The 24,025-nt window shown below is 35.6% G+C and overlaps 1 protein-coding gene across 11 annotated transcripts in view; it reads left to right on the top strand.

Moving 5' to 3' along the window:
• LOC115623431 (low-density lipoprotein receptor-like) overlaps window positions 1–24,025 on the top strand; it is a 72,779-nt gene that overhangs the window by 22,267 nt on the left and 26,487 nt on the right. For 5 of the 11 annotated variants that reach the window (XM_030517765.1, XM_030517763.1, XM_030517772.1 and 2 more), the window contains exon 4: window positions 22,507–22,626. In XM_030517765.1, the coding sequence (XP_030373625.1) occupies window positions 22,507–22,626 (120 nt within the window). Of the gene's footprint in view, window positions 1–5,903; window positions 6,093–9,143; window positions 9,466–22,506; window positions 22,627–22,755; window positions 22,873–24,025 lie in introns of those variants that run through there. The other 6 variants (XM_030517773.1, XM_030517764.1, XM_030517771.1 and 3 more) reach the window with 5 other exon arrangements.

Below are 24,025 nucleotides of genomic sequence, written 5' to 3'. Positions count from 1 at the left end.
TTTCTAATGTCTCATAATAAGAGAAAATAAATAACACTGACTGGCCAGTGCGTTTACTTTGTACTTTTCTAAATTGAATATCTTATGTTTTTGTGTACTTTCCTCTGCACATCCATCATGGCCGAGTTAGAGGCAGAACCGCAACATCTTTTACACTAATGAGCTCGCTCGACTTTTGCGTTTGTTTAGCGCACATCAATTCACTTTATGCAACACCTTGGCCAACACACTGTGGTCGCAACTAGCACTTACAACAAAATGCTCGTACTTTACCAAATTGTGTTTGTGCTTCAGAAACAGAACCGAGACAGAGACAAAGTCAGTGTCCTGGCATTCCATGTCGCATCTTGTCGCGTCGAGTTGCTTGTTGTTGCTGCTGCTATTGTTGACTTACAAAGTAAGTTTTGCCAGCGCCATTTTTTTTATATATACACATATATGTACGTGTGTTTGTTTGTCATGTGCATCCCTTTTCAAAGTCAAGCATTTGTGTTGCCTTTGGATTTACGACGCCTTCGCCATGGACACAGCTGTTGCCTTCTGGCTTACGTGCCCGCTCCTTTCTCTAATCTGTTGTCAGTCATTTGTAGTTTTTCAATTTGGAAATGTCACAGAACTAACCATTTACTTAGTTGCCGTTGCACTCTGTGCATATATGTGGGTGTGCTTATGTGTGTTTGCTCTTGTATTGGTTTTGGTGTTTTGCCATTTGTTTGGTTGTTTGTTTGGCTTCGTTGTTGAGTAAGTAACAACTGGCTGTTTATTTAGTGTCAGCTGGACATGAGCCTCGGCTCGGCTCGGATCGGAACGGAACGGGCAAATAGCTAACCAGAGCCTTTGGTTCACTGCCTGCACAGTCTGGCACATTTATTTTCGTTTAATTTTTAGTGTGTGCGTGTGTGTGTGTGGTTTTCTCTTTTTTTATTAGCCTATCCATTTAATTTCAGTTTGCTTTACAGAACAGTCTGGTTTAAATGTTGTTCGTGTCCACGCTTTACTGCATTCAATTGGCTTCATTTATTTACTTTTTTTTGGATAGTCCTCGTTTTTCTGTCTTTTGCTAAAATTTAAATTTAAATTTAACTTATTGGCGCCATTTCTAACAATATTTTCGTTTTAAGCCCAAGGGAGTTAGTTCTGCGAAATGCATTGCATACTTTCAGGCAGCGCCATTAAGCACAAATGATACAATGGCCGCACATATATTAGGCAGGGCTAACTAAAAAGCACACTCACGCGCAAAAATATTTTAAATGATGCCCATTTGTTTTTTGTGTACTTTAGTTTTAAAGAAAATTCTTGCATTCTAGTTCTAAATAAATCGTATGTATATAAATATTATTATATTATATTTTTTACAAAATGTGGTATATATGTTTGTTTTATACTTTTATTATTTTGATTGCAATCAATTAGCAGATTTGAGTGTCCAGAGCTGAACAATAGGATTCACTTTTTCTATTTATTTACATTTGTTTTGAACTACTACGTTTCACGATTTATTTTAACTCTGCAACACTTTAATTTTGCTGCACTTTTAAGCAAAAGTTAAGCCCATTCTTTGACAGCAATTTAAGTCCAAACGGCTTATCAAGTTCAAGCCACTAAGCTGCTAAACCATAATTACAACGACTTGCTGCCAGCCCATAAACAACAGCCTTGAGCCGAACTGAGCAGCCAAAGAGCTAGGGAGCGGGCCACAGAGAGCCAAAGAACTTTGTGTAACCCAAGCAGTGTTGAGTCTTATTTACAACCGACAGTGGGGGACACTCCAAACAGAACTAAACCAAACTAAACTGAAGCAAGTAAGAACAAGTCAAGTGCAATCAAACTAAGCCATTGCATCATGCCATTTGCAACAAAAGCTGCGCTCCGCACTCGTAACCAGTTCGAAAAGACTAAACCAAAAGCTCAAACTGCGGCCACACAGCGACACACTGCCAGTGTGTATGTGTGTGTGTGATTGTGTGAGTGTGTGTGTTAGTGTAGACGACAATAGTTGAACCTTTATTTGAATTTGCTAATCGCAACGTTATCAAAATAATTTATGAGAATATTGTTATTTACGTATTAAAACAAACAAAAAATGTGTCTAAAAAGTAATACAATAAATGTGTTTATGTAAACAAATTAGAAATTATAAACAACACAATGCTGATATTGGCTTAAATGTTTAATTATTAAATTTATATAATTGGAAAAATATTTACGTTACTAGAATGTCAATTTACAGTTTATCTAGTGTAAATGACATTTACAAGTTTTATTTGCCAATTAATATCAATTAAAATGATTTTATTGACTTTGTTTAATCCAAAATAAATATAATAAAAATACAAATAAATAGATAATAAATAGTTTACATGAATATGACACTTTTGAATAATATTGAACTGTTTTCTATTGTAAAGTAATAATGTTGATGAATATGTTGATTTTGCTTAATCTAAAAAAATATAATAAATGCAAATAGGTAGAATATAAAGAATTATGACACTGTGGAATAATGTTGAACTGCTTTCTATTATAAAGTAATAATGTGGATGAATATTTATTTTTATAATTTTTTACGGAAAAGTCTCGTGAAAGGAAAACGAAATTTGTTCAAATTTTAAATGCCGATATTTGTCGAAATATTTCATTTGAAGAAATAGAGTCCACTGTAGTTTCTTTACAGCAAATATTCTAAATGTGTGCTATTTTATGTTTGTAGAGCTATGGACTCTGGATTTGAAGTATACAGAGGTATTCCCCGTATACTTATCTGTTAATAACTGTTTTCCATTTATTTTGTATTACAGCATAGAACTCTTTCTCTCTTTCTCTTTCTCTGTCTCTCTTAGCTGTAATAAATTGTATTTGTTTACTTTCTATTAACTACTTTACATTAAACAAAAGACCACAGAGTGCAAAAACCCAGAGCCGCTGTGGTCAACGACATTAGCGTTGGTTTTGGTTCAAAGTACTGCGCTGATAAGCCATGTTTCGAAATGTTTGTTTATCCGCCGAAAAGTTCGGCCACAAAGGCGGTTCGTTGACTCGCACTATTGCTCAGCAGTGTGTGCTTGTGGGGAGGAAGTCGAGAGGTCAGTGAGCCAACTGGCTGACCAGAAAACATACTGTAATGATAAGACCGCAATGCACTTTTCTCCGCCCTTCTTTCCTCTGTCAGTCACCAGTCTGGTCACCAGTCTGGTCCGCCAGTTTATCATCGATTCGCAAACTGCGACTTACGCACTCGAGCTACAGACTACTGTCTGCTAAGCCTGCATTCCGATTTGCGTCTTCCTTATATGGCTGCAGACGGCACAAACTTGACCTACATATATATTTTGTTGCAGTGATGCAAGCGGAATTGCCCTGCGCCGGCTGTGGCAGTTGTTCATCGGCCATATTCCAGTGCTGATTAGAAAGCTATCAACTCGCATCGACCCTAGGCGCCGACCAAATCGACTTATCAGCTGCGCATTTGTCTAATGTGCTTCACGCTTATAATTTTCCAGACTATTGAAAACATATAACACTTACAATTAATTGTGATCGAAGATGCGAATGCTTTGAATGTAGAAATATTGGCATTTGTCCGATAGACAAATCATTTTCCTTTGTTTCAAGCTTCTCAAGGGAAATCACAACTAAACAGCCTTATCTACGAATGCATTTTAATTATATTATCTCACTAATCCGCGCATATTTATAATATGTGTCAGCTGATATAAATTACTTGTTAATGTTTATTAATAAATTGTTCTACAATGAACTAAACGCATTTAGACGAGCACTCTACGCCGGTCTTTTTCCTTACATTCGAGGGTGGATCAATAAATACCAGCAATTGGCTATTATAACGATTATAAGGTATAAAGTTATAAGGATAAAATAAAAAAATGGGAACATCAATGTGTAATTCGATTTTTATTTTTAAATGGAAAAAATTGCGTAGAAATAAAAATAAAAGTTAAATGTTCACAATCTCTGACAATAGGGAAAAATTGGTTTAAAGAGCTCAAGTAGTTTCGATGAGGAACAGCCAGGAGGTGGTTAACGAGGAAATCGTAGAAAAGGTTCATGAAATGACTTCAACTGATCGCCAAACGAATGTTTGTGAACTAACTGAGGCTGTAAGTGTCTCGTATGATAAGGCAATCAATATATTAAATGATAATGACGAAAATGAACAACTAATAATGTCATAGCAAGGCTTGGACCTTAGACGGCTTTGAATTGCTTCCGCAACCACCTTACTCGGCTGTCCTAGCAATTAACGCCGTATTATGTTTTCTAATTTAAAAACATGGCTCTCAGCAAAAATAAATTAGCTCAAATGAAGTAGGTTTTGCAGAGAAAAAAGCTTTTTTTCTGGAAGTTTGGAAAAGCTAAATAAACCTAAAAGAAGATTTTGTTCAAAAATAAAAAATATATGGTGAAATAATAACATCTTTATTTAAACACGCCCTTGTTTACGCGCCAAAAATATGCCATAGCTTATTAAAATAGACATCTACTTTCTAAGTAAAAGTTGCCATTAGTTAAATTTTTAAAGCCATTTTTTTTCTGAGTGTACTTTTTTGGAATTTCCCAAGAACTGCTATCTGTGCTCAGATACGTTCAAGGGCAGCTTTTATTTAAAATTTCCGCTGCAGCTGCAGCAACAACTTATTTAATTTTTATATCTCTAATACGAGTATGTACTGTTTGCGGATTTCATTTTATTGCAAACAATAATGACAAATATATATATTTTTTTAAGAACTGAGCTTCACTTATCAGTCTGCAGCAACGGAACTCTCGAATTTAAAACTTAACCAATCAACTATAAAATAGACACTAACTAGAGCTCTATGCAAAGTATGAAAGAAAGATGGAAGCATCTCTATCCCCAAAAAGCACCAAGACGAATCAATATAGCCATACCCGTCTGTCTGGAGGAACGCTTGGACTTCAAACTTGATATGTAGACTCTGCTAATATCCATGCAGCTTATTTATTAAAGTATTAAAGTATTGTTTTAAAGTATTTTCACTAAACATAAAATGCTTCTATTAATAACCCGATTAATTTTAATGAGGATTCAATTAATATTAAATTTATCTCTTATCTTTATCTCTCGTCTTGCGATTCTTTGCGATTTTTTTTAATCGCAATTATTTTTTAAAATTTTGATGTAGAAAATGTTTTTTGTTTTACCTATAATCATAATTATAAAATATTATAATTTCATAATTTGATCAATTACTTCTTTAATATTTTTTTAAATTTATTAATTGGATTATATCATGAGTGAAATCAGATAAAAAAAAACTAATGTTAAGTGCTTTGCAAGCACTCATCACGAGCTCAGTGGCTAGCTCAGTAGATAGTTAGCTTATCTTTTCAAACTTGTATTTCTTCTTAAAGTCTTTATGATAGTAAGAACTAGCTGATACTCATTCCTTTGTTAATGTCACTTTTGTGATTTTTCAATTTCTGCGCAGTTTGAATTGCACTTAAAAACTGTAAAAACTGCGCACAAATATTTTGAAAAAAGCACAAATTTGAATCGCATTTGCAAACTATAGACAGTACAGGCAGTGAAAAAACATGTTTACGTATGCCATTTATTTCCATTCAGAAGATGTGTGCAGGCATTGAGCGCTATTTGAGGGGCTTTGAGTGCTTTGCTCACAAATCACTCACTCAATGGCTCGCTCACTCAGTTGGAGTCGGGAGCAGTGGTTGGGAGGAAAAGCTCGCAGCCGTGTGGCGCGCTCTTATCAAAAGTTTGGACTCGCAGCAGGCTGGCTGTTGATGCTGCGACGACCGATGCCGCTGCCACTGCCACTGCTGGCTACTGACTGCTGCTATTTTTTTGTATTTTTAAGATTTGCGAACACGCGCTCAAAACTCAGTAAGCATCGAACTTTTAATTTAAACGGACGTGTGCTGCAAACAAGTTGCAGGAAATTATAGAACAGGAGCTGCCCAAAGGCGGCGTATAAATTCAAACCGAACTCGAACAGCACGCCTGCAGTGTATTTTATAAACAAACCAAAAACTGTTTCATTGTTTCACAAAAAAAAAAAAACCACAATAACTGGCAAAGTTTCGCAAAAGTAAGGAAAAGTGCAAAAAAAAGAACAGCTGTTGAACGGCAAAAATTTAATAAAAATAAATAAAATGTGCAATACGAAAAAATCAATGGCATGCTTTGAGGCGTTTCGGCGGCGCCTGCCAGCATTGGCAGTGAAGTGTGGCGCGCAAATAATAATACTTCCGAGCTAATATGGCTTCAATCTTGGTGTTGGCGGCTCGTGCCGCTGGCATTTTGGCGTCCCATTGGCGGCAACACAGCTTTTGGCAAGCTTTTTTGGTCGCGTACTGTCTTCCTTGGATTTTTGTTTGTGTCGTCCGTCCGTCCGTCCGTCCGTCCGTCCGTCTGTCTGTTGGGCATTGTCTGTGCGTCTGTTATTTTCACGCTTCTGCGCGTCGTCGTCGTCGTCTGTTTTTCTTTTGTGCCATCAGCAGGCAAAAGGGCGTTGAGAGCGTCTGTGTCTACGCGCTCTTAAAACTCTTCAGGCTAAACCCCACAAAAAAGGACAGAAACAATAATAGGATGAACGAAACTAAAGCCAGCACTAGTTTAAGGCGAATAGTGCGTAATTGTATTGCAAATTTTATTTGCCAACTGCAATTTAGCTGTGCCTCTGGCATTGCCTCGTCTCCTTGGCCTTTTGTTTACATTCGGTCTGAACTTGACATAAATGGCCATTGTTTGCGGCCATTGCCATTGAGAGAGTTGAGTGTGGCGCGTGCGGCAAATGTTTCTTTGTGGCAATTGTAACGGAGTGGCAGTTCAATAATTATTATGAAAACTCTCACACAACAAACATCAAACATTAAACTCACACACGCAATGTTAAAGCGTTATTAATTATTAATTTAAATTATTAACACGCTCTCAATGAGCAATGCAAAAGTTAACTAAGAACATAAATACACATTACATTTATCTGGCCTTATATGTATTCGTGCATTAAGTACGCCCGTCTGTTCATCTGCGCTGATAATAAACAAATATAATTAAAAGCAAACACTTTGCCAACACTCGCAACATTTCAATGAGCGGATTATGAGAGACAAAAGAAGTGCCGCTGAAATGAAATAACTCGCAAAAATAATACAAAATAAACACGGCAAAGAAATTGACATTAAATGAATGCACAAAAAATGTGGCGGGATTTTTAATTTGATTGTGCAAACAACAAATGCAACAAAAGTGCTAAAAAATAGAAGAGAAAAATTAAGAAAAACAATCAAAGCAAATGTAGCATTGCATTGTGATTAAATGACAATTTAATGAAGTCCTCAATTGAGAAGAAAAAACTTTAGAAAATGCAATAAAAAGTTAATTAATGCCATTTACATATTTTAATTAATCAGCACAAATAATTTAATTTGCTGCAAAACGCAGAAATGCTCAAAATTAATAAATAACAGCAGGCAAACAATTTTCAGTTCATTCAAAATTTTCAATTGAATGAATGCAATTATTAAACTAATATCAATTAACAATTAAAAGAGAGAATGCAATTTTAATGCTAATTGGAATATAACTTTTAAAGTAAAGAACAAATTTAATGAACAAATATGTCTATATTCCAATTAGAACCAAAAGAGTCTAGGCTTTGTAATTTCTTTTTGCTAAATATGAGAAACAAATGATAATTAATATTTATTAAATTCGCCAAATATCCAAATAATATTTAAAGGTATAAACATCGCGTATAAATAAATAAATATAAATTAATAATGCAATTAAATGAACAATTGTATTGTTGAAATATTAGTACGTAATTTAATAACTTAATCTATCGATAATCAAGAGAATAATAACAATAAGATATCACTAGTCTCTCTTTTTTTGACAATAAGTTATGTGGTTGCGATAAAAAATTAAAAGAAATTGTATTTCATATCAATTGGGCATTGATATAATAATTGCTACATCTTAACGATTGAATTCATCTTTTTATTTTGGTCTTCTCGCTACCTAAGCGTATTTATGAGCGATCGAACTTTTAATGAACGAACTCAAACAAATTTTTGTTCTCCCCCTTGTGGTCTGGCCATAACTTTCTCTGACCTACTTTTTTGCTGCTCACCTTTCAATATTAACTTTTCATTACTTATGCGAAAGGCAATTGCAATGCCCATTAGCTAGCCACCAAGTACTTTCCAAATTGAGAACAAACTAATTTCTTTCTTTCTTTCTTACCAAATGACTGCTGTCATTGCAAATGATTTGCAAATTTCCAATAAACCAAATTATACAAGTATATAAACTTTAACTTCTGAAATTTGTATGCATCGAAACGATATTAAATATGTAATAATATTTGAATAACTTTAGAAGAGAGGCTAACTAATCTATCGTTTCGGATAGTTACTATTCTGTAACCAAAAAAAATGTCTAAGGATATTTAAAACTTAAAATTAAAAGGGAAATATATTGATGAATTCTATTTCTAAGATATTATTAGTACGCATGGAATTTATTTTTAAATTAAATAACAAATATTCGGGTTTAAAATGCATAAAAGCAAAAGCATTAAATTTGTTATTTTAGCTAAGAAATTTGCTAAAAATGCTATTAAATATTGCTAAAGCATTCTCAGCCAGCAAAAAAGATACTTGTATTTGGTAAGCCGCACTTTTTGGCGCTCAAGTTAGAAACAAATTTATAAATTCATAAAACTTAGGTTGAAAAATCCAAACTAAAACCTGAATAATGATAATTAAAAACACTTCTATTTAATTAAAACACAATTGATTTACAAAACTCCAATATAACCATAAAAATATAAAACACCATTCTAAAAATAAACGATAACGATTGATTTACAAATTGTAAATTAGCAATAACAAATAAATAAGTTTTAAAAGTACTAGAATAATGATTGATTCACAAATTTACGTGCATCGAAAAACATTTTAAATAATGAAGCATCATTTTAGTAACTTGAAGCGCAACATGCCGCTAATGGGTTAAGTTTGCTCAACAGACGTAAAAAATAACTGTTGTTTGTTGCTCTTTTTGTAAGCCGCACAATTTTGCGCTCCATTTAGGGGAAAAGCGTTGCCTGCTTTGCGGCGCCACTTGACTGCCAGTTCAGGTCACTGGGCTGCCATTTTTACTTACTGCTAATGCCGCCGCAGCCGCATCCGCCGCCGCCAGCGTCTCATGCCATTTAAAATAATTACAACAATAATTTGTGTATGTGTGTGACAACAACAAAAACAACAGCAAAGTGTAACAACAAATTTAATTTAATAATTCAACTGCACATACTACATACTTAGGCGACAATTATTAACCTATCAGCATGGGACTAATACGCAATGGCCTTGGATGGCTGCTGCTCATCACAGGGATGTTGCAGCAGGCCGAGCAACAGCCGAAAACATACGCAGCAGCAGCACCTAACGGTATGACCATTATTTTAAACTTTAAACATAAAACAAAGCAAACACACTTCAAAAAAAATCAATGTTCTAGGTGCTAGATAATTGCCGCTGAAGAAAAAACGCTCTTACATTTTAAAAAAGATTTCTATTTTTGAGCAGATTTCTTGGCTTGAACTTAGGGCGATTGTAACAAATGGGAATTTTTAGTTTTTAGATCGCAATCTTTCAATTCTTCAAATGTGTTCAATTCACCTTTAAACTCCGACATTGTCGCTCTACCGTTGGGAAAACATTTCTAAATTCATGTCAGCACCAAAAAGGCTAACTTATAACCACAGTTATTGTTTTCGTCAGTCTGTCGTAAGATAGATATTGTTTTTATAAATATTTTATATATTATATATATAAGAGTTATATGATCATTTCAAGTTGTTTTTTACCATAAAATGACAAAGTACCAATATTTATCGCAAAAAAAGACGATTCTTCAATCAAGATACAATATACAAGTTATAAATAAATTATAAATATAAACTATGGTTGATTTAATTGCAATCGTGGTATGGATTAAAATAATAAGAGTTCGTAAATACTTGTATGTAGTTCAGATTAAATAGATAGTTCAATTCATTCACAAGCATGCAACTGCTACAATTAATTTACTATTTTATTTAATAATGACTTTAATAAAGCCTCATAAATTGTTGAAGCTCCATTTACTATTCCCATTCAGTTTGTGGGTCTACATTCTAGCTGGAAGAACATTTGTTTTATTCTTCATTTAAATAATCCCTCCTCATAAAATCGTCATACTGACATTTTGTTGAAATTGTATGATTTTTCTTCCACTTACTTAACTCGATCTATTATCTATTAAATCCTGAATTGATAGACAAAGAGTGTTCCTTTTTTTTGTTGTTGAATGTGGATTTCCCATTTACCTTTTATATTTTTTCGCAATTTTTTCTGAGTGCTGCAACGAGACATTTTATTTTTTATGGAGCTCGTGGGTGATCAGCGAAGTTTGCTTCAACTTTTACTGATTACCGACCAACTTACTTGGTCTAGACAGACAAAGCCTGCTGTTAAAGTTTATCGCTTCATTTTATATGCAAACAATGAATGGCAGGCTTTAATTTAAGCCTTTTCCGACGCCCGCTTTTCTTTTGATTGAATTGCAATTTAAAAAGGCACCAAAGCTGGCGCCATAACCCATTTGATTGGGTATTTTAGGGTTAAGACTTTTAGAAATTTAAGCATGTGTTTATTTTGAAACATAATAAACTAGCAGAATAATTGAAAAGTAATGTTATTTCTTATGTATTTTCATTTTGGGCCGAACACATATTTTGACGTTTGAATTTCTTTTAATTTTATGCTACAACTTTTTCCATTGTTCATTTTTTTTTTCAAAACATAACAAATTTCTACATATCCTAGTTTTTGTTTGAAGTTTTCCCCATTCTCCGGCTTTGAAAAGAATGCATTTGAAAGTTTCTTACATTTCAATATTTAATAAAGATTTAAATTGTATGTACAAATGTAGTAAATACCTTTAGAAAAGCTCATGCCTACAAATTATTATTCTCTAAGGAATTTGTTTACCTACCTGTAATTGCTTTCGCACAGTACGGTTTTCCATCAGTTCCCTAATTTTGAGCTAAAGCCACTAATAAACCCATCCTAGCATCATGCTGGTTGGCCATTTGTACACCTACTTGTATTGAATACGATTTCTACGTGTATACGTTCGAATCCAGCGCTGGCAATTCAAATACCTGTCAACCAAATGGGTCTGTCACAAACAGGCTCTCGCATTTAAGGCAGCAACAAGAGCCACCTCTGAGGGAAAACATTAACTGCTCAAGTATAATACGATTCACTGTTCTTGTTGTTGTCAGTAACTGTTGGCTGTTGTTTTGGTTTTTATCTCCTTTACATGGGCGTGGCTGCGGCTTATTGATATCGATGATATTGAGTCGTACAACTTAAGCCCAATGACAATGCTCGACCAAAAAATATATAAATAACAAGAGCAATAACAAAAAAAAACATGGCAAACGGAAATAATGTCGACAGCAAAAGCAATGCCAAAGTAAATAAATAAATAAATTATTGGCAGCTATTAAAAGCATGCCGACGAGGACCAGACCAGAGCAGAGCAGCGTTAAGTGCCTGCCACGTTGCGTATACGCCGCGTTAACAGCGCCTTCTTCAGAATAGTGTGCACTCAAATGCCAGCACGAGACGCCACGATGTTGGACTTTTAAGCAGCTTGCCGCACAGCATTGAGTAACACATGTGCCGCATACCACACCTACATACAAACACACACACACACAGATATATATGTATGCTTAGTATATATGTATGTGTGTGTATGTCTATATACCCATGAGTATTTGTATTTGCAGGCGTTCGATATCGATGCGCATAAATATTCATGCAACACATTTGAAAAAAGCAGACAGCTGATAAGCTTCGAGAGTCGTTCATTCCATGCCACACTGAGAGAAAATTCAATTCAATTGGATACACCGATATATTAAAATACTCAGCTCACATAGATGGCGAATACGTACAGATATGAACATACTTTGAAAGATTCTTCAAAGCTTTCTAATTTTGGGTTTTATAGGAAAGTCTTTAAGTCTATTAGTATAGATAGATAAATGATTGCACAGGAAGAGTCAAGGCTATATAATATAAGGAACCTCTCAAACTAAACAGGATATTTTAAAATTTTTAAAATAAGTGAATAATAAGAATCCATCTTATAATAGACACATTATGCATACTCTTTCAATCATTTGTATACTCTCTGTTGACACCACAACAAATACAAGATACCACTTATTTTTATCAGTGCATTGGCTTGTAATGTTGAAAAATCTAAAATAGAATGCTGCTGGTCTGCATGTGCGCGTGGCTGTGTGTGTGTGTTTGTTTGTGTGAGCGTGTGTGCCTGCGCTGCAAACCTTAGATAAGTCAAGTCACATCTTTTGCTCGACTTTCTGCCTCTTCCCAGCCTTATAAGCCATAAATTATGCATGCCTCACTTTTTTAGGCAAAGCCAAAAAAAATGCTGTTTGCTCGCCTCACTGTCGGAATGGGAAACTCATATGTAAAAGGCAAAGTAGCTGGACTTATTCGCAAGGCTGCTGCCTGCAAAATAGCTAAAGGAGAAGTTGAAAGGAGTCGAAAAAAATCGACAACATTTTCTTCCGCTCAATTCAATTTGTGCGCTTGCCTTTATTTAACATACAAATTGCAAAGCATTTAAAATGCATTTGCAGACATTTTCTGCATAGAACGAGAGCCTTAAATTCTGCAGCCCATTTGAGAATACAAAGGAGAAATGCTAAAAGCAAAGGAAATGACCGTTAATTTATTTGAACAGCCAACTGGGTGTTGAGAAAAGTAGTGATTTTTGTGACTGCTGTCACTGCGATTCCATACTGTCGTTTCTTAACTGAGCAGCTACAATTAAGGCAGAAAGTATTTATAGATATTTGGGTTGGAAATATATCTATATATTGTGAAAAAGCTGATAAACAATAATCAATGAATAAAATATGCGACGTTATTTTTATAGAATATTCTAAGTTGTCTAAGCATTTTGTGTATTTTCGCATCCAACAATATATTTCCCCATAAGCTAATTCCCTTCAAATAATAAATAAAATATTAAAAAAAAAAATTCAACAGCAATAATTTTAACTTTGAAAATAGTAGCTACTTTTGATGATGTTTTTGCACAAAATGAAAGTATTTTACTTAAAAACTGAGTAGCTACAATAATTTAAAAAAATATTTTGTGTTTTATGTAAAGAAAACCCAAGGTGGTGCAAACTTTATTTTTAAACTTTATTTTTAACATTTTTGAAATAAATTTAATATATATAACTAAATTATTAACTAATTAAAATAAATTGTTATCATTCACAATGTCCTTCGCCTTTTGGTATTTGAATGCCAATAACACTAACAGCGGTTTTTTAACAGAACTCGAGTCTTAACAGCAATCGGAATGTTTTTCTGTTAACATTCACAGACTTAATTACAAAAGAACTAACAGCTGTGCTGTTGGCACTGGCAATAGCAAACAAGGCAACTTAACATTTTGAGAAATGTTAATAAAGTAAAAGTTTCAACAGCTGTACATTTAACAGCGAAGAGGGCAATTAAAAATGTTGAGAAATGTTAATAAGCTAACAGCTGTACTTTTAGAAACATGAAGCGCCATTAACAGTGGCAATAGTGCAACTAACATAGCATTAAGTGTAGTTTTAATGTTGAGAAATGTTAATAAGCTAACAGCTGTACTTTTAGAAACATGAAGCGCCATTAACAGTGGCAATAGGCTAACAGTGCAACTAACATAGCATTAAGTGTAGTTTTAACATAAAACTTAGCGCAGAAATATCAGACAGCGACTTGAGCACAGTTAGTGATTTTTAGCGCAGCACTACCGTCTATTGTAGAAGCTTTTTCTTCTCATTGTTCAGCGAAAAAGGGGTTGGGTGCAAGCAACTGTTGCTCCGAAGATATGTAAAAGTGGCGCTCATTAATGGAGGCACTTTACCTCCTGAACAAAAAAAGGCATGAAATTGCTGAAGAAAGTGAAGGAAAGCCAGAGCTGTGCTGCCCACACTGCCTCCCTTCAAATGATTTATGACCCCAGGCAGCAGTCAAAGCCAGCCGCCAATAGCCGCATCCTTTGCTCATCCCCCATACCCCCCCATCTGTCCCAAACTGGTTTTTATTGGAATACTTCAAGCAAAAGACAACACAACACAACTTCAATAAAGCGCAAAAAGGTGCCATAAACAACAATGAGCAACATTGTGCCGAGCCTTTTTTTATGGGCACAACAATAACAACAACAATAAGGAGGAGCCCCCGCACTGTTCAACAATTGTAAACAATGAAAAAGAAAATCCCTTAACTGCGGCACAAATTTTTCATTTATTTATTGCAGACAGGACAAGACAGGACGAGGCAAGAAACGCGAAACTGAAAGTGAAATTTCTGCACGTTTTTCTTGCCTTTTTCCGCTCTTTAAATGAAACGGACAATTCAATTTATGTGGCACCAACAAACTTCATTTATACAAACGGACGGACGAACGGACGGACGGACACACAGGAAGTAGAGGACGCACAATAACACGAAATCATTTCTCATTTAACTTATAAATATTTCTTTAAATTCAATTTACTTTTTTCCTATTGATGCCAGGATTTAAAGTTCAGAAAGCGGTCAGCAGGATAAAGTCAACTACAGAATGGCATACAAAACTAGTAAATGGCACACACACACAGTAATAGACTTGACGCACACACACACTCACTCTTACAGAAGTCTGCAAATATTACAAGAAAAAAGTTTTAATGCGATAAATCGATAGATGACCGCAAAAGTTTCTTTTTGGACATTCGAACATGAGAACTTTTGCCTTAAGCTGTGGCCAATAGTGTAAATGAGCGAGGGGGCAGCGGGATGGGTGGGGATCGCTGCACTTGTGGGCATTTTGTTCATAAACTTTATTTTCCTTTCTTTCCCTCTAAGGCTTGCATGCAACTTTTCATGTTCTATTTGCCGACTTTGACACTTGCGGCAATGAAAAGCGCGCCAAGTGTGAAAAAGTGCCGGAGTTTGGGCCCCATTGTGGTAATAACTTTTGAACCTTGATTTCAACTTAATGTGGGCTCGCCAACAAAGCCAAGTGGCTTGTAAGTCATGTTGTTGACGATGATAGGGTGCCTATCAACAGGCAGCATCACACACAAAGTGCAGTGCACTCCAGGAGGGCCTTAAATCAATTCCAAATGTTGTCAAACATATATACATACATATCTACACATATGTACTTACACGTACAAGTATATGCGGTTGGCGAGACGGCCAGAAGAGTGACTGACACGGCGCGTTAGCACTTAATAGCTGCAGAGTAAATAGAATACAGTGGATGTTCTTTAAGTTATTAGGATGGGCATAAAATACTAGTTTAAATGGCATTGCAAAACAAGAGAATAATAATAATTCCTTGGGAAATATTAAAACCTTTAAGTGCATCCTGCTATTTACACATATGTATAAAGTTACAGAAGTACGTTCCATGTACTTTTTTAGCTGTAGCATGAATGGCTTTAAGGCCCAGAAACACAAGTCCAGAAATTCATTTAATTTATGGTTTTATGGCAAGAACAAATTAAGGTAATTTAATGTATTAAATGCATAAACTGTAGTTCTTTTTTCATTTGCAACAATCATTCGACGAATCCTTAAATACTTAACAAAAGCACTGTGCATTATTCCAACTACCATCAACAGAAAGAATGCGTGTTTTTTCTAATTTATTTTGAATTTTATTAGATTTTGAACATACGTGTATGCTTTTGTTATTTATTTGCAGGCAGTTTTATTTTATATCCAAAAGCCAGTTTCTTTAACTCACTGACTGTACTGGAAAATCTTTAAAACAGCAGGCTGAAATCTACAAAGTAACGCGATTTTAATTTCTGGTTTTGAGCTCATCAGCTAGTATTCCTGGTCAGCAATGAGTCGCTGTTCTACAAAAAAGACGAGCTGCTTTTTAACCGAGTCTCAGTCTAAATAGAAAACTGAAAGAAAACAGTCACAGTCTACTATTTAGCTCAAGGCCTTATTTTGCAGTGTCGTCATCTTTAAAAAGTTGACCTTAAAAGATGCAAAAGATATAACAATAACTATTTATATTCCTAATTACGCTCCCCTTCAGTTGAGTTTCTCTAAAAACGTTGCTTTACTGTAACTGAAATGGCAATGGAATTACCAAAAACACCCGCACTGTACACCTACTACACAGACACACACACACATACTCACACAGATACACATGGATAGCCTCTGTGCCATTCATTATCATTGCTGCACACTCACGACTTCGGACGCGGCAAAAAGGTGCCAACGAAATGGCAACATTGCCACCCAACGTGCCACGCTGGCGACAACGACGAGCACTTTAAATGAATTGCATAATATGCATGAGACCGTGCTAGGTAGGAGCACCAACGTCAACCTTGGCTCACACACACACCCACACACACACACTCATACATGAGCACACTCTTTAGCGCGCATATTCATACACACGGCGTCCGTATCCCTTGTCAGCTGGTAGAATTAAAAGGTTTTTCATCTCGAAAAAGTCCAACCGCCCCCCACCTCCCCCTTGCAGACCCACTTGGATGCCTAAGCTGTCGTCGCGACGCGACAGACTGTAAATAATGAAGTTTCCCCTCCACATCGGTGGGGAAATGGGCAAAGCAGGCACGCAGCTTGCATAGGAAAAGTGCTCCGTCCGTCCGTCCGTCCGTCCACCTCCTCATCTGGCGATTGTTGATCAACCCGTCCCGTTGAGGGCAATAGCAAACAAAAATAGGCGTGTTGAATGCTTTTACGGCACCGCAATATAATAAATATGCATCACAAAATATGGCAGCAATCACATTTTTACAGACGCTATATCCAACGCACAAACAGAATAAGAAAACAGTATTAGAAACGGCAACAAAATGTCATTTATCCAACAATTTCGCGCAATTTTTCAACGTATGAATTCAAAATTATGTCGCATTTCATATTTTGTTATCGAACATTTTTATTGAATTAATTAAGCTCTCTCTCCTCTATTAGTAGACTTGCGAAGTCAATTAGTCTCTCACTTTGTTCTCATTTACATTCCTTTATGAACCATTATCCAAACAGATAGAAACAATTACTGAATTGTGAAAAAGTATATTACATAACGGGTATATGTATGTATGTACCTCCCCTCCGTCTATTCGCCGACCTCTTTATCCATTGGTCTATCCTTCTGTCTAACTGTCCTTATATCAATTCATCTACCTTTTCGTCTATTAATTCGTCAAGCTATTTGTCTATGTTTTCGTCTATATCTTTGTCTATCTATTTATCCATCTATTGGTCTATATATTCTATTCTATCTATCTATCTATCTATCTATCTATCTCTTCGTCTATATATTTGTCAATCTATTCGCTTATCTATTCCTCATCAATTCGTTTACCTATCCGTCTATCTATTCGTATATCTTTTCTTCTATCTCTTCGTATATCTCTCCTTCTATCTCTTCATCTATCTCTTCGTCTATCTATTTGTCTATCTATTCGTCTATATATTCGTTTATATCTTCTTCTATCTATTTGTCCATCTATTCGTCTATCTATTCGTCTATCTATTCGTCTATCTATTCGTCTATCTATTCGTCTATCTATTCGTCTATCTATTCGTCTATCTATTCGTCTATCTATTCGTCTATCTATTCGTCTATCTATTCGTCTATCTATTCGTCTATCTATTCGTCTATCTATTCGTCTATCTATTCGTCTATCTATTCGTCTATCTATTCGTCTATCTATTCGTCTATCTATTCGTCTATCTATTCGTCTATCTATTCGTCTATCTATTCGTCTATCTATTCGTCTATCTATTCGTCTATCTATTCGTCTATCTATTCGTCTATCTATTCGTCTATCTATTCGCCTATCTATTCGTCTACCTAAACGTCTAAATGTTCGTCTTTCAATTTGTCTATTTATTCGTTTGTCTCTAAGTTTATCTATTCTTATCTCTATCTATTCGTCTATCCATTAACGTAAACCTCAATCTATTAATCCGTCTTTTCAGCCACCTATCCATTCCCCTTTTCAATAAATTTTAGAACTTCGATCATTGTTTAAAATGCATTCGCAATCACAGTTGAAATAGCATTATAAAAATGTTCAAAACACTCTGGAATTAGCTATTTTGTTCATTAATAGATTTTCCTTCCTTCCTGATTTAAAAAGCACATTAAACCACACTTCCAATTAAAATGAGACAATTTGAAAGTCGGCCGTTTCGAATATAAATACATAAATGTATTATTCTCTACTTATATCGAAACATATGCCACACAACAAAAATATGAGAGCTACTCGTGTATTGACTTTAAAAGAATTTCTTTTCATAAACATTGCACAAATAACGAGCTCTGTAAAAAAATAAATTATAAAAAAGCCATACAACGTAGTCAGTTATTCGTAAACATAACAACCCAAGATTTCTAAAACACAAGCAAGAAGATGACTTTTGTAGGCTTTCAATGCCAGACTGTTTGTTAATGCATTAGACGGCTGCTCTGAATAGAATATATACAGTCATATATACATAGGTATCTATATGTATACGAATTACAAAATGTGTGTCCTGCGTGTGTGTGTGGACGTGAGTGTGTAGGTGTGGACTTTACTGCCAGTCTATTAAGTCATAAATAAATAATTATATGCAAATGTTGACGCTGTGCTGACATTGAGAAGCAAACAAGGCGCGCAGATTTTGACATATGAAGTAACCAAAGAAAAAGGAACACATAGAACATTCAAACACGCACGAAGACGACTCTTGGATACTCTGCAACGGCTTCCCTCTCCACCACAGTTCAGCAACAAATATAAGCTTTCTTAAAAACAGACAAATACAACATTTTTCTATGAAAACGTGATGTACAAAAACGTTTTCTAACAGATAATTCCTAGGGCAACTATAAGATACAGTGTACTGGTTAGTAGTGCTGGTTAGTTGTGCTTTCTTCTTCGATTCTTTCTATGACAGCTATATAAAATAATAAGGCTATATATGTATATTGTTGTTGACATTATCTGCAGCTAGATAGGCCAAGTCTGCATGCCAAGTTTGTTGTTCCTAGCTGCCATGGCTCAAAAGTTATCTTTGTTCATACACTCGCACAGCGGATGAGACAGATTGATGGACAAGCGGACATGTCGCAATCGATGCGTCTCGTCTTAGTTACTCCACACAAGTATATTCATTGGGCATGTCCGTCGTCCGCAGACTTACAGCGTATGTCACTAAAATGACAAAATGAAAAATTGTCTACTTTCTATTTCTTCGCCACTCAGCTAAGCCAATAGCAACAGGACAGCCGGTAGTATAAACAGCAGGACCTTTGAACTAAGACCTCTAAGGCAAGCAGCTGTCGGGCAACTATAATCTCAGCTCATAACTTCATTATGAAAATTTCATTAATTTCTTACAATCTCACATACAACTGCAAGTAATTTTTTCCACTTTTTTTGACTAACTGTTGGCCGACTGCTGGCGTCGTTCATTAAACCTAGTCTCCCCCAATCAGCTCATCCTGGCCGTGGCAGTCTGTTTCATTACGCTGGCCAAGTTTTGTTTAACGCTCAGTTGCCGCGTCGCTGCGTTAAATGCCGCTGCTAGGTAAATACGTTACTTAGGTCCCCAAACGGAAAACGTGATGCGCATTTTTCGCAGTGCGGTGACACTGACTGCCTAACAGCCTAACAGCCTGACTGACTAGCTGCCAGACCCTCAGACTGCCACGTTGCCTGCCAGCCTGCCGGCCTGCTGGGATTGCCGGGCGAAGGCACAGCAAACATGCAAAAAGTTGAGCCCAAGTTTATGGTTTTCGGCAGGGGGCCTCTCTGCCCAAAGCTACCGCATAGCAGCAGCAGTGGCAGCTGCACGTTGACTGGGGGCTAGGAATATGCCTCACCAATGGTTTGGGTGGCATGACGAAATTCAAACGGCAGTGGGGAGTCGAGTTTGGTTGGTATTTTCGCATTAAATTTGTAGTTTAGTTTAAATGCAAAACATTAACTGAACATTTAAAGAGCCATATAATGGAATAAAGGGTGTTTTTCAAGTCGTTTCGAACTTTCAAAAAAAATAATTATAATAAAATAAATAAACGAAATACGTTATACTGAAATCATCTCAGAAAATGCATTCAAATTATATCTCTATATCTTTTTATGTGCTTTTATGTTCATTTAATGGTGTTTAAAAAAAGCAACCACCTGTCAAAAAACCATTGAATTGATATTACAAAGAAAAACATATTTCCTTCACTCGTATAGATAAATCATAGAGTATAGGTATAACATCTTTAGTTTCTTTTTTTAGGCAAATATTATTGCACAACTTTTTGTAAAACTATTGTTGTTGGATGGGTTGCATTCGAAGCATGCGCCTTCATTGAAGCACCTCTCGATATAAGACATCTTTCGTTTTGTCGTCAGAACGAGAACGAACAGAGCTCTGGCTGTCCATGCCACGTAAAAGAAACATTTATTTTCTAGATAGAAGCCACAGACCATTTAGGATAGCCCTTGCTATTTGTTGATCATCATCTCCAATGCAAGAGTGTTAGAAGAATGGCATATAGATGGGGATCATCGGAACTCTCGTAATGTAACACTTATGTTTGCAAATATGCAATTGGCATTTGAAGTAAGAAAGAAACACCCTATATTATTATGTTGAACAGAAAGCAAAAATAGCCAAATAGGGTCAAACTCGAGCAGCCACTTACATTACTCGAAAGCTCTTCAACGAAGTATTTTTGCATTGACATTTTATTCAATTACAATATAACAAATAAATATAAAAAACCGCTATTGCATACTTTATGCTCAGTAACAGTTCACTTGAGATTATCTGGCTACAGTATTTTTTATTGAATACGTAAGTAGAAGACTTCAAAACACTTTCTCTTCAGAAAAATTGTTGTTGTTATAATTTTAGGCACTAGATTCAAATAAAGTAACTATAGTAATGGCAAAAAATAGATTTGTTGTTCTGTAATTTTAACAAGTTTTTTCATTGTTTTCTATCTCTTGATAGCTGCATAGCTTACAAAGTTCCTAAATATGCTGTTTTTAAAGCTTTATGTATATTTGAAGCACATAATTCCATCTCTGGAAATGAATAAAGTTCTTCAAAAAAAAGGATCCATTCTTTGTAATAGCTGCATAAAATAAATTAAACAATTCAACATTTTTAGAAATTAAACCGAAAACTTCGATTCCTTATTAGTTTAAAAAAATGCCATAAAAAGAGTTATTTTCTACATTTTCAGAATAAATGTTGTTTTAGAAAAATATAATATAATTAGAATTTCATTTAGAACTTTACAAAAAAATGTTTAAATGATTAAAAGTCTCTTAAAGAATTATTTTCTCTAAAATTAGGCGCGTTCTTCTTAGTTTTTAATGTTAAGTTAGAAAAATAAGAACTCTATCTGAAACTAACGCCACATTCGAAAACTAAATTTACAAAGCTCGTTCAGTAAAAATTCATTTTTTTTTATCAATATATTTAAAGTTAAAAATACCAAACAAAAAATCGCTAGATATTTTCTTTTCTACAAAATTAATTGGTTTCTGCTTGACTAAATTTGCTTAAATTTAAATTTGAAATATACCTTTCTAAGTGGAAATAAGGAAAGTTTGACGCTTAATTTTTTATCCACAATTGAAATCACAAGCAATTTTTCACAGCAATTTATTTTGTCTTGAAAACACGAGTACAAGTATATTTCATTTCAGAGCCCGGCTCACAGCTATTCCAAAATACAAGTGTAACCGGCTAGGACTCGTATTTGTTTTGTTTAAAATGTTATTGCTTGGCAAAGCAATTTAACAATGCAAATCATCTATGGCTGTTGTTGCTGAGCTAAGCGCTTTGAAAATTCGGAAGCAACTCATAAACACAATCAATGACCATAAAATGTCTATGCATATATCTTATACTTTTTGTATCTGTGCGCATAAAACAAAGCCTTGCCAAAAATTTGCAAACGCCGGCACACTCTCACTTCACACTTCCTTCCTCGGGCTAGATGGTGGCACGTTTTTCACTGGGAGCCTCCCAAACAACATAAAAATCACATTTATTTTTTGACATGAAAAACTATTGAAGCATAAAAAGTAGATTTCCGACGCGACGCCCACGCCCACTCCATTAACGAGTTGGATGGGAAGGTGGATGGGAGGGCGGAATGCTTTGATTTCACGCAAATGGCTTACATATTTTACGACTTATGCTCTATACTTGTATACTCTTATAGTATATTCACAAGAAATAAGAAGTAGAGGGCGAAGAAAAGGAAAATGAATTGTTTGCCCCTTGAACTCATATTGCAAATTGAATTTTTAACAAGCCATTTTCTTTCTTGCTTCCTTACAGAGTCGACTTGCGGGGTCGAGCAATTTCGCTGCAACAATGGAAACTGCATACCCAATAAATGGCGTTGCGATCACGAGAACGATTGCGCCGATGGTTCCGATGAAACGCCGGCCCTCTGCAGTAAGTAAACCGTATACTTATAAAAAGTCGATGTATCAGTACATGCAAGTATACACATTTATGCTTTAAATATTCAATGTACTTGTATGTGCCTGTTGTGCGAACAATCTTTCAATTGCAACTCCACAGTGCACTTCTGCTTGGGCTTTGAGATCAAGTGCAAGAATGGAGAGCAGTGTATTCCACGTGCCTGGGTCTGCGACGGCAGCCCCGATTGTCGCGACAAATCGGACGAGGCTGAGTGTAGTAAGCAAGCAATTACCGATAATAATCACTGACTACTACTAATAGGAGGATTTCATCGACACACTCAAACTAACAACAGAACTCACTTTGAAACGATTTTAATTCTTAGGCGGTTGCAGAAAGTATTTAATCAGTCACGAAAAGTTAATTAGCTAAGGAGCCTTTATATTTATGGCAAACCTTTTTAAAATCAATTTCTCTTTTTAAACTCTGAAGATTTTCTGTCACATCGCCTTAGACTAAGTCAGTCATGAGTTGCAAGTGGCTGCCATATAAAGCATGATAATTTAGTTGTATTTTTTTGTTTTTTTATAATATACATTTGAATGCATGCCGCCAGCCTCATAATCATCTACTTCATACTTTATGGCTTGTTGGCTGCGGCGCGCCTAAAAGCAGGCAGCCATAAATTATTGTCAGCCAGGCTGGCAGGGAAAGTTTGCGCTTGGCGACCATGACAATATCTCGACATGCGCATCAAAAACGCCGCTGGCAGCGGAACTAATTTGTATTTATGTATTAGTTTGGCCCAAAATTTTACTGTCCTCCGCCCCCACCTTCTCCACTCCAGCATGCACTCCTTTTGTTTGATGTTTGACCAACATGTTGTTTTTTTGTCCACTTTATTTTCTCTGTCACATTTGCCTAAAACATAACTTTTTATAAACGACTAACCATATAGCATGTGACGGACATTTTGAGTCCATGCGGTACTTTGTTTTCCTTTTCAACTTGGCCGTAATTGAAAAAAATTATGCGATTTTTATGTTGCCATCGCCGCTGACTGCCCCATCATCGTCTCATCACGTAACTCATCAGCTGCAAAATAAAAATGTTTATAATCAAAGTTTAGCTGTGGTTTATTTTCTGCCAACCAACGTCACTTATGCGGGTCCCCCAGCGCTTCCGGCCGCAGCAGCGGCACGTGTGTCATTTTATGGCTTTTTGCCTCTCTAAATTTTTTCATCAAATCACATTTTTTCGTATCTGACTGACGTATTACCCGATGGGCTGCTCAGGCTTCGCCGCGTATTTTAATTGAACTTTATGGCGAGGGGAAGACCCTCAAAATTGTGCGCTTGCATAAATGAAAAATACTAGCTTGTGTGGAATTTTATCGCGACTTAGAAATCGAAATTTTGAAGTCACTTTC

The sequence above is a fragment of the Scaptodrosophila lebanonensis genome, unplaced genomic scaffold, assembly GCF_003285725.1.
Source record: "Scaptodrosophila lebanonensis strain 11010-0011.00,11010-0021.00 unplaced genomic scaffold, SlebRS2 tig00000053-arrow-pilon, whole genome shotgun sequence".
In the NCBI taxonomy this organism is placed as follows: Eukaryota; Metazoa; Arthropoda; class Insecta; order Diptera; family Drosophilidae; genus Scaptodrosophila; species Scaptodrosophila lebanonensis.
This window is presented reverse-complemented; position numbering and strand designations above follow the sequence as displayed.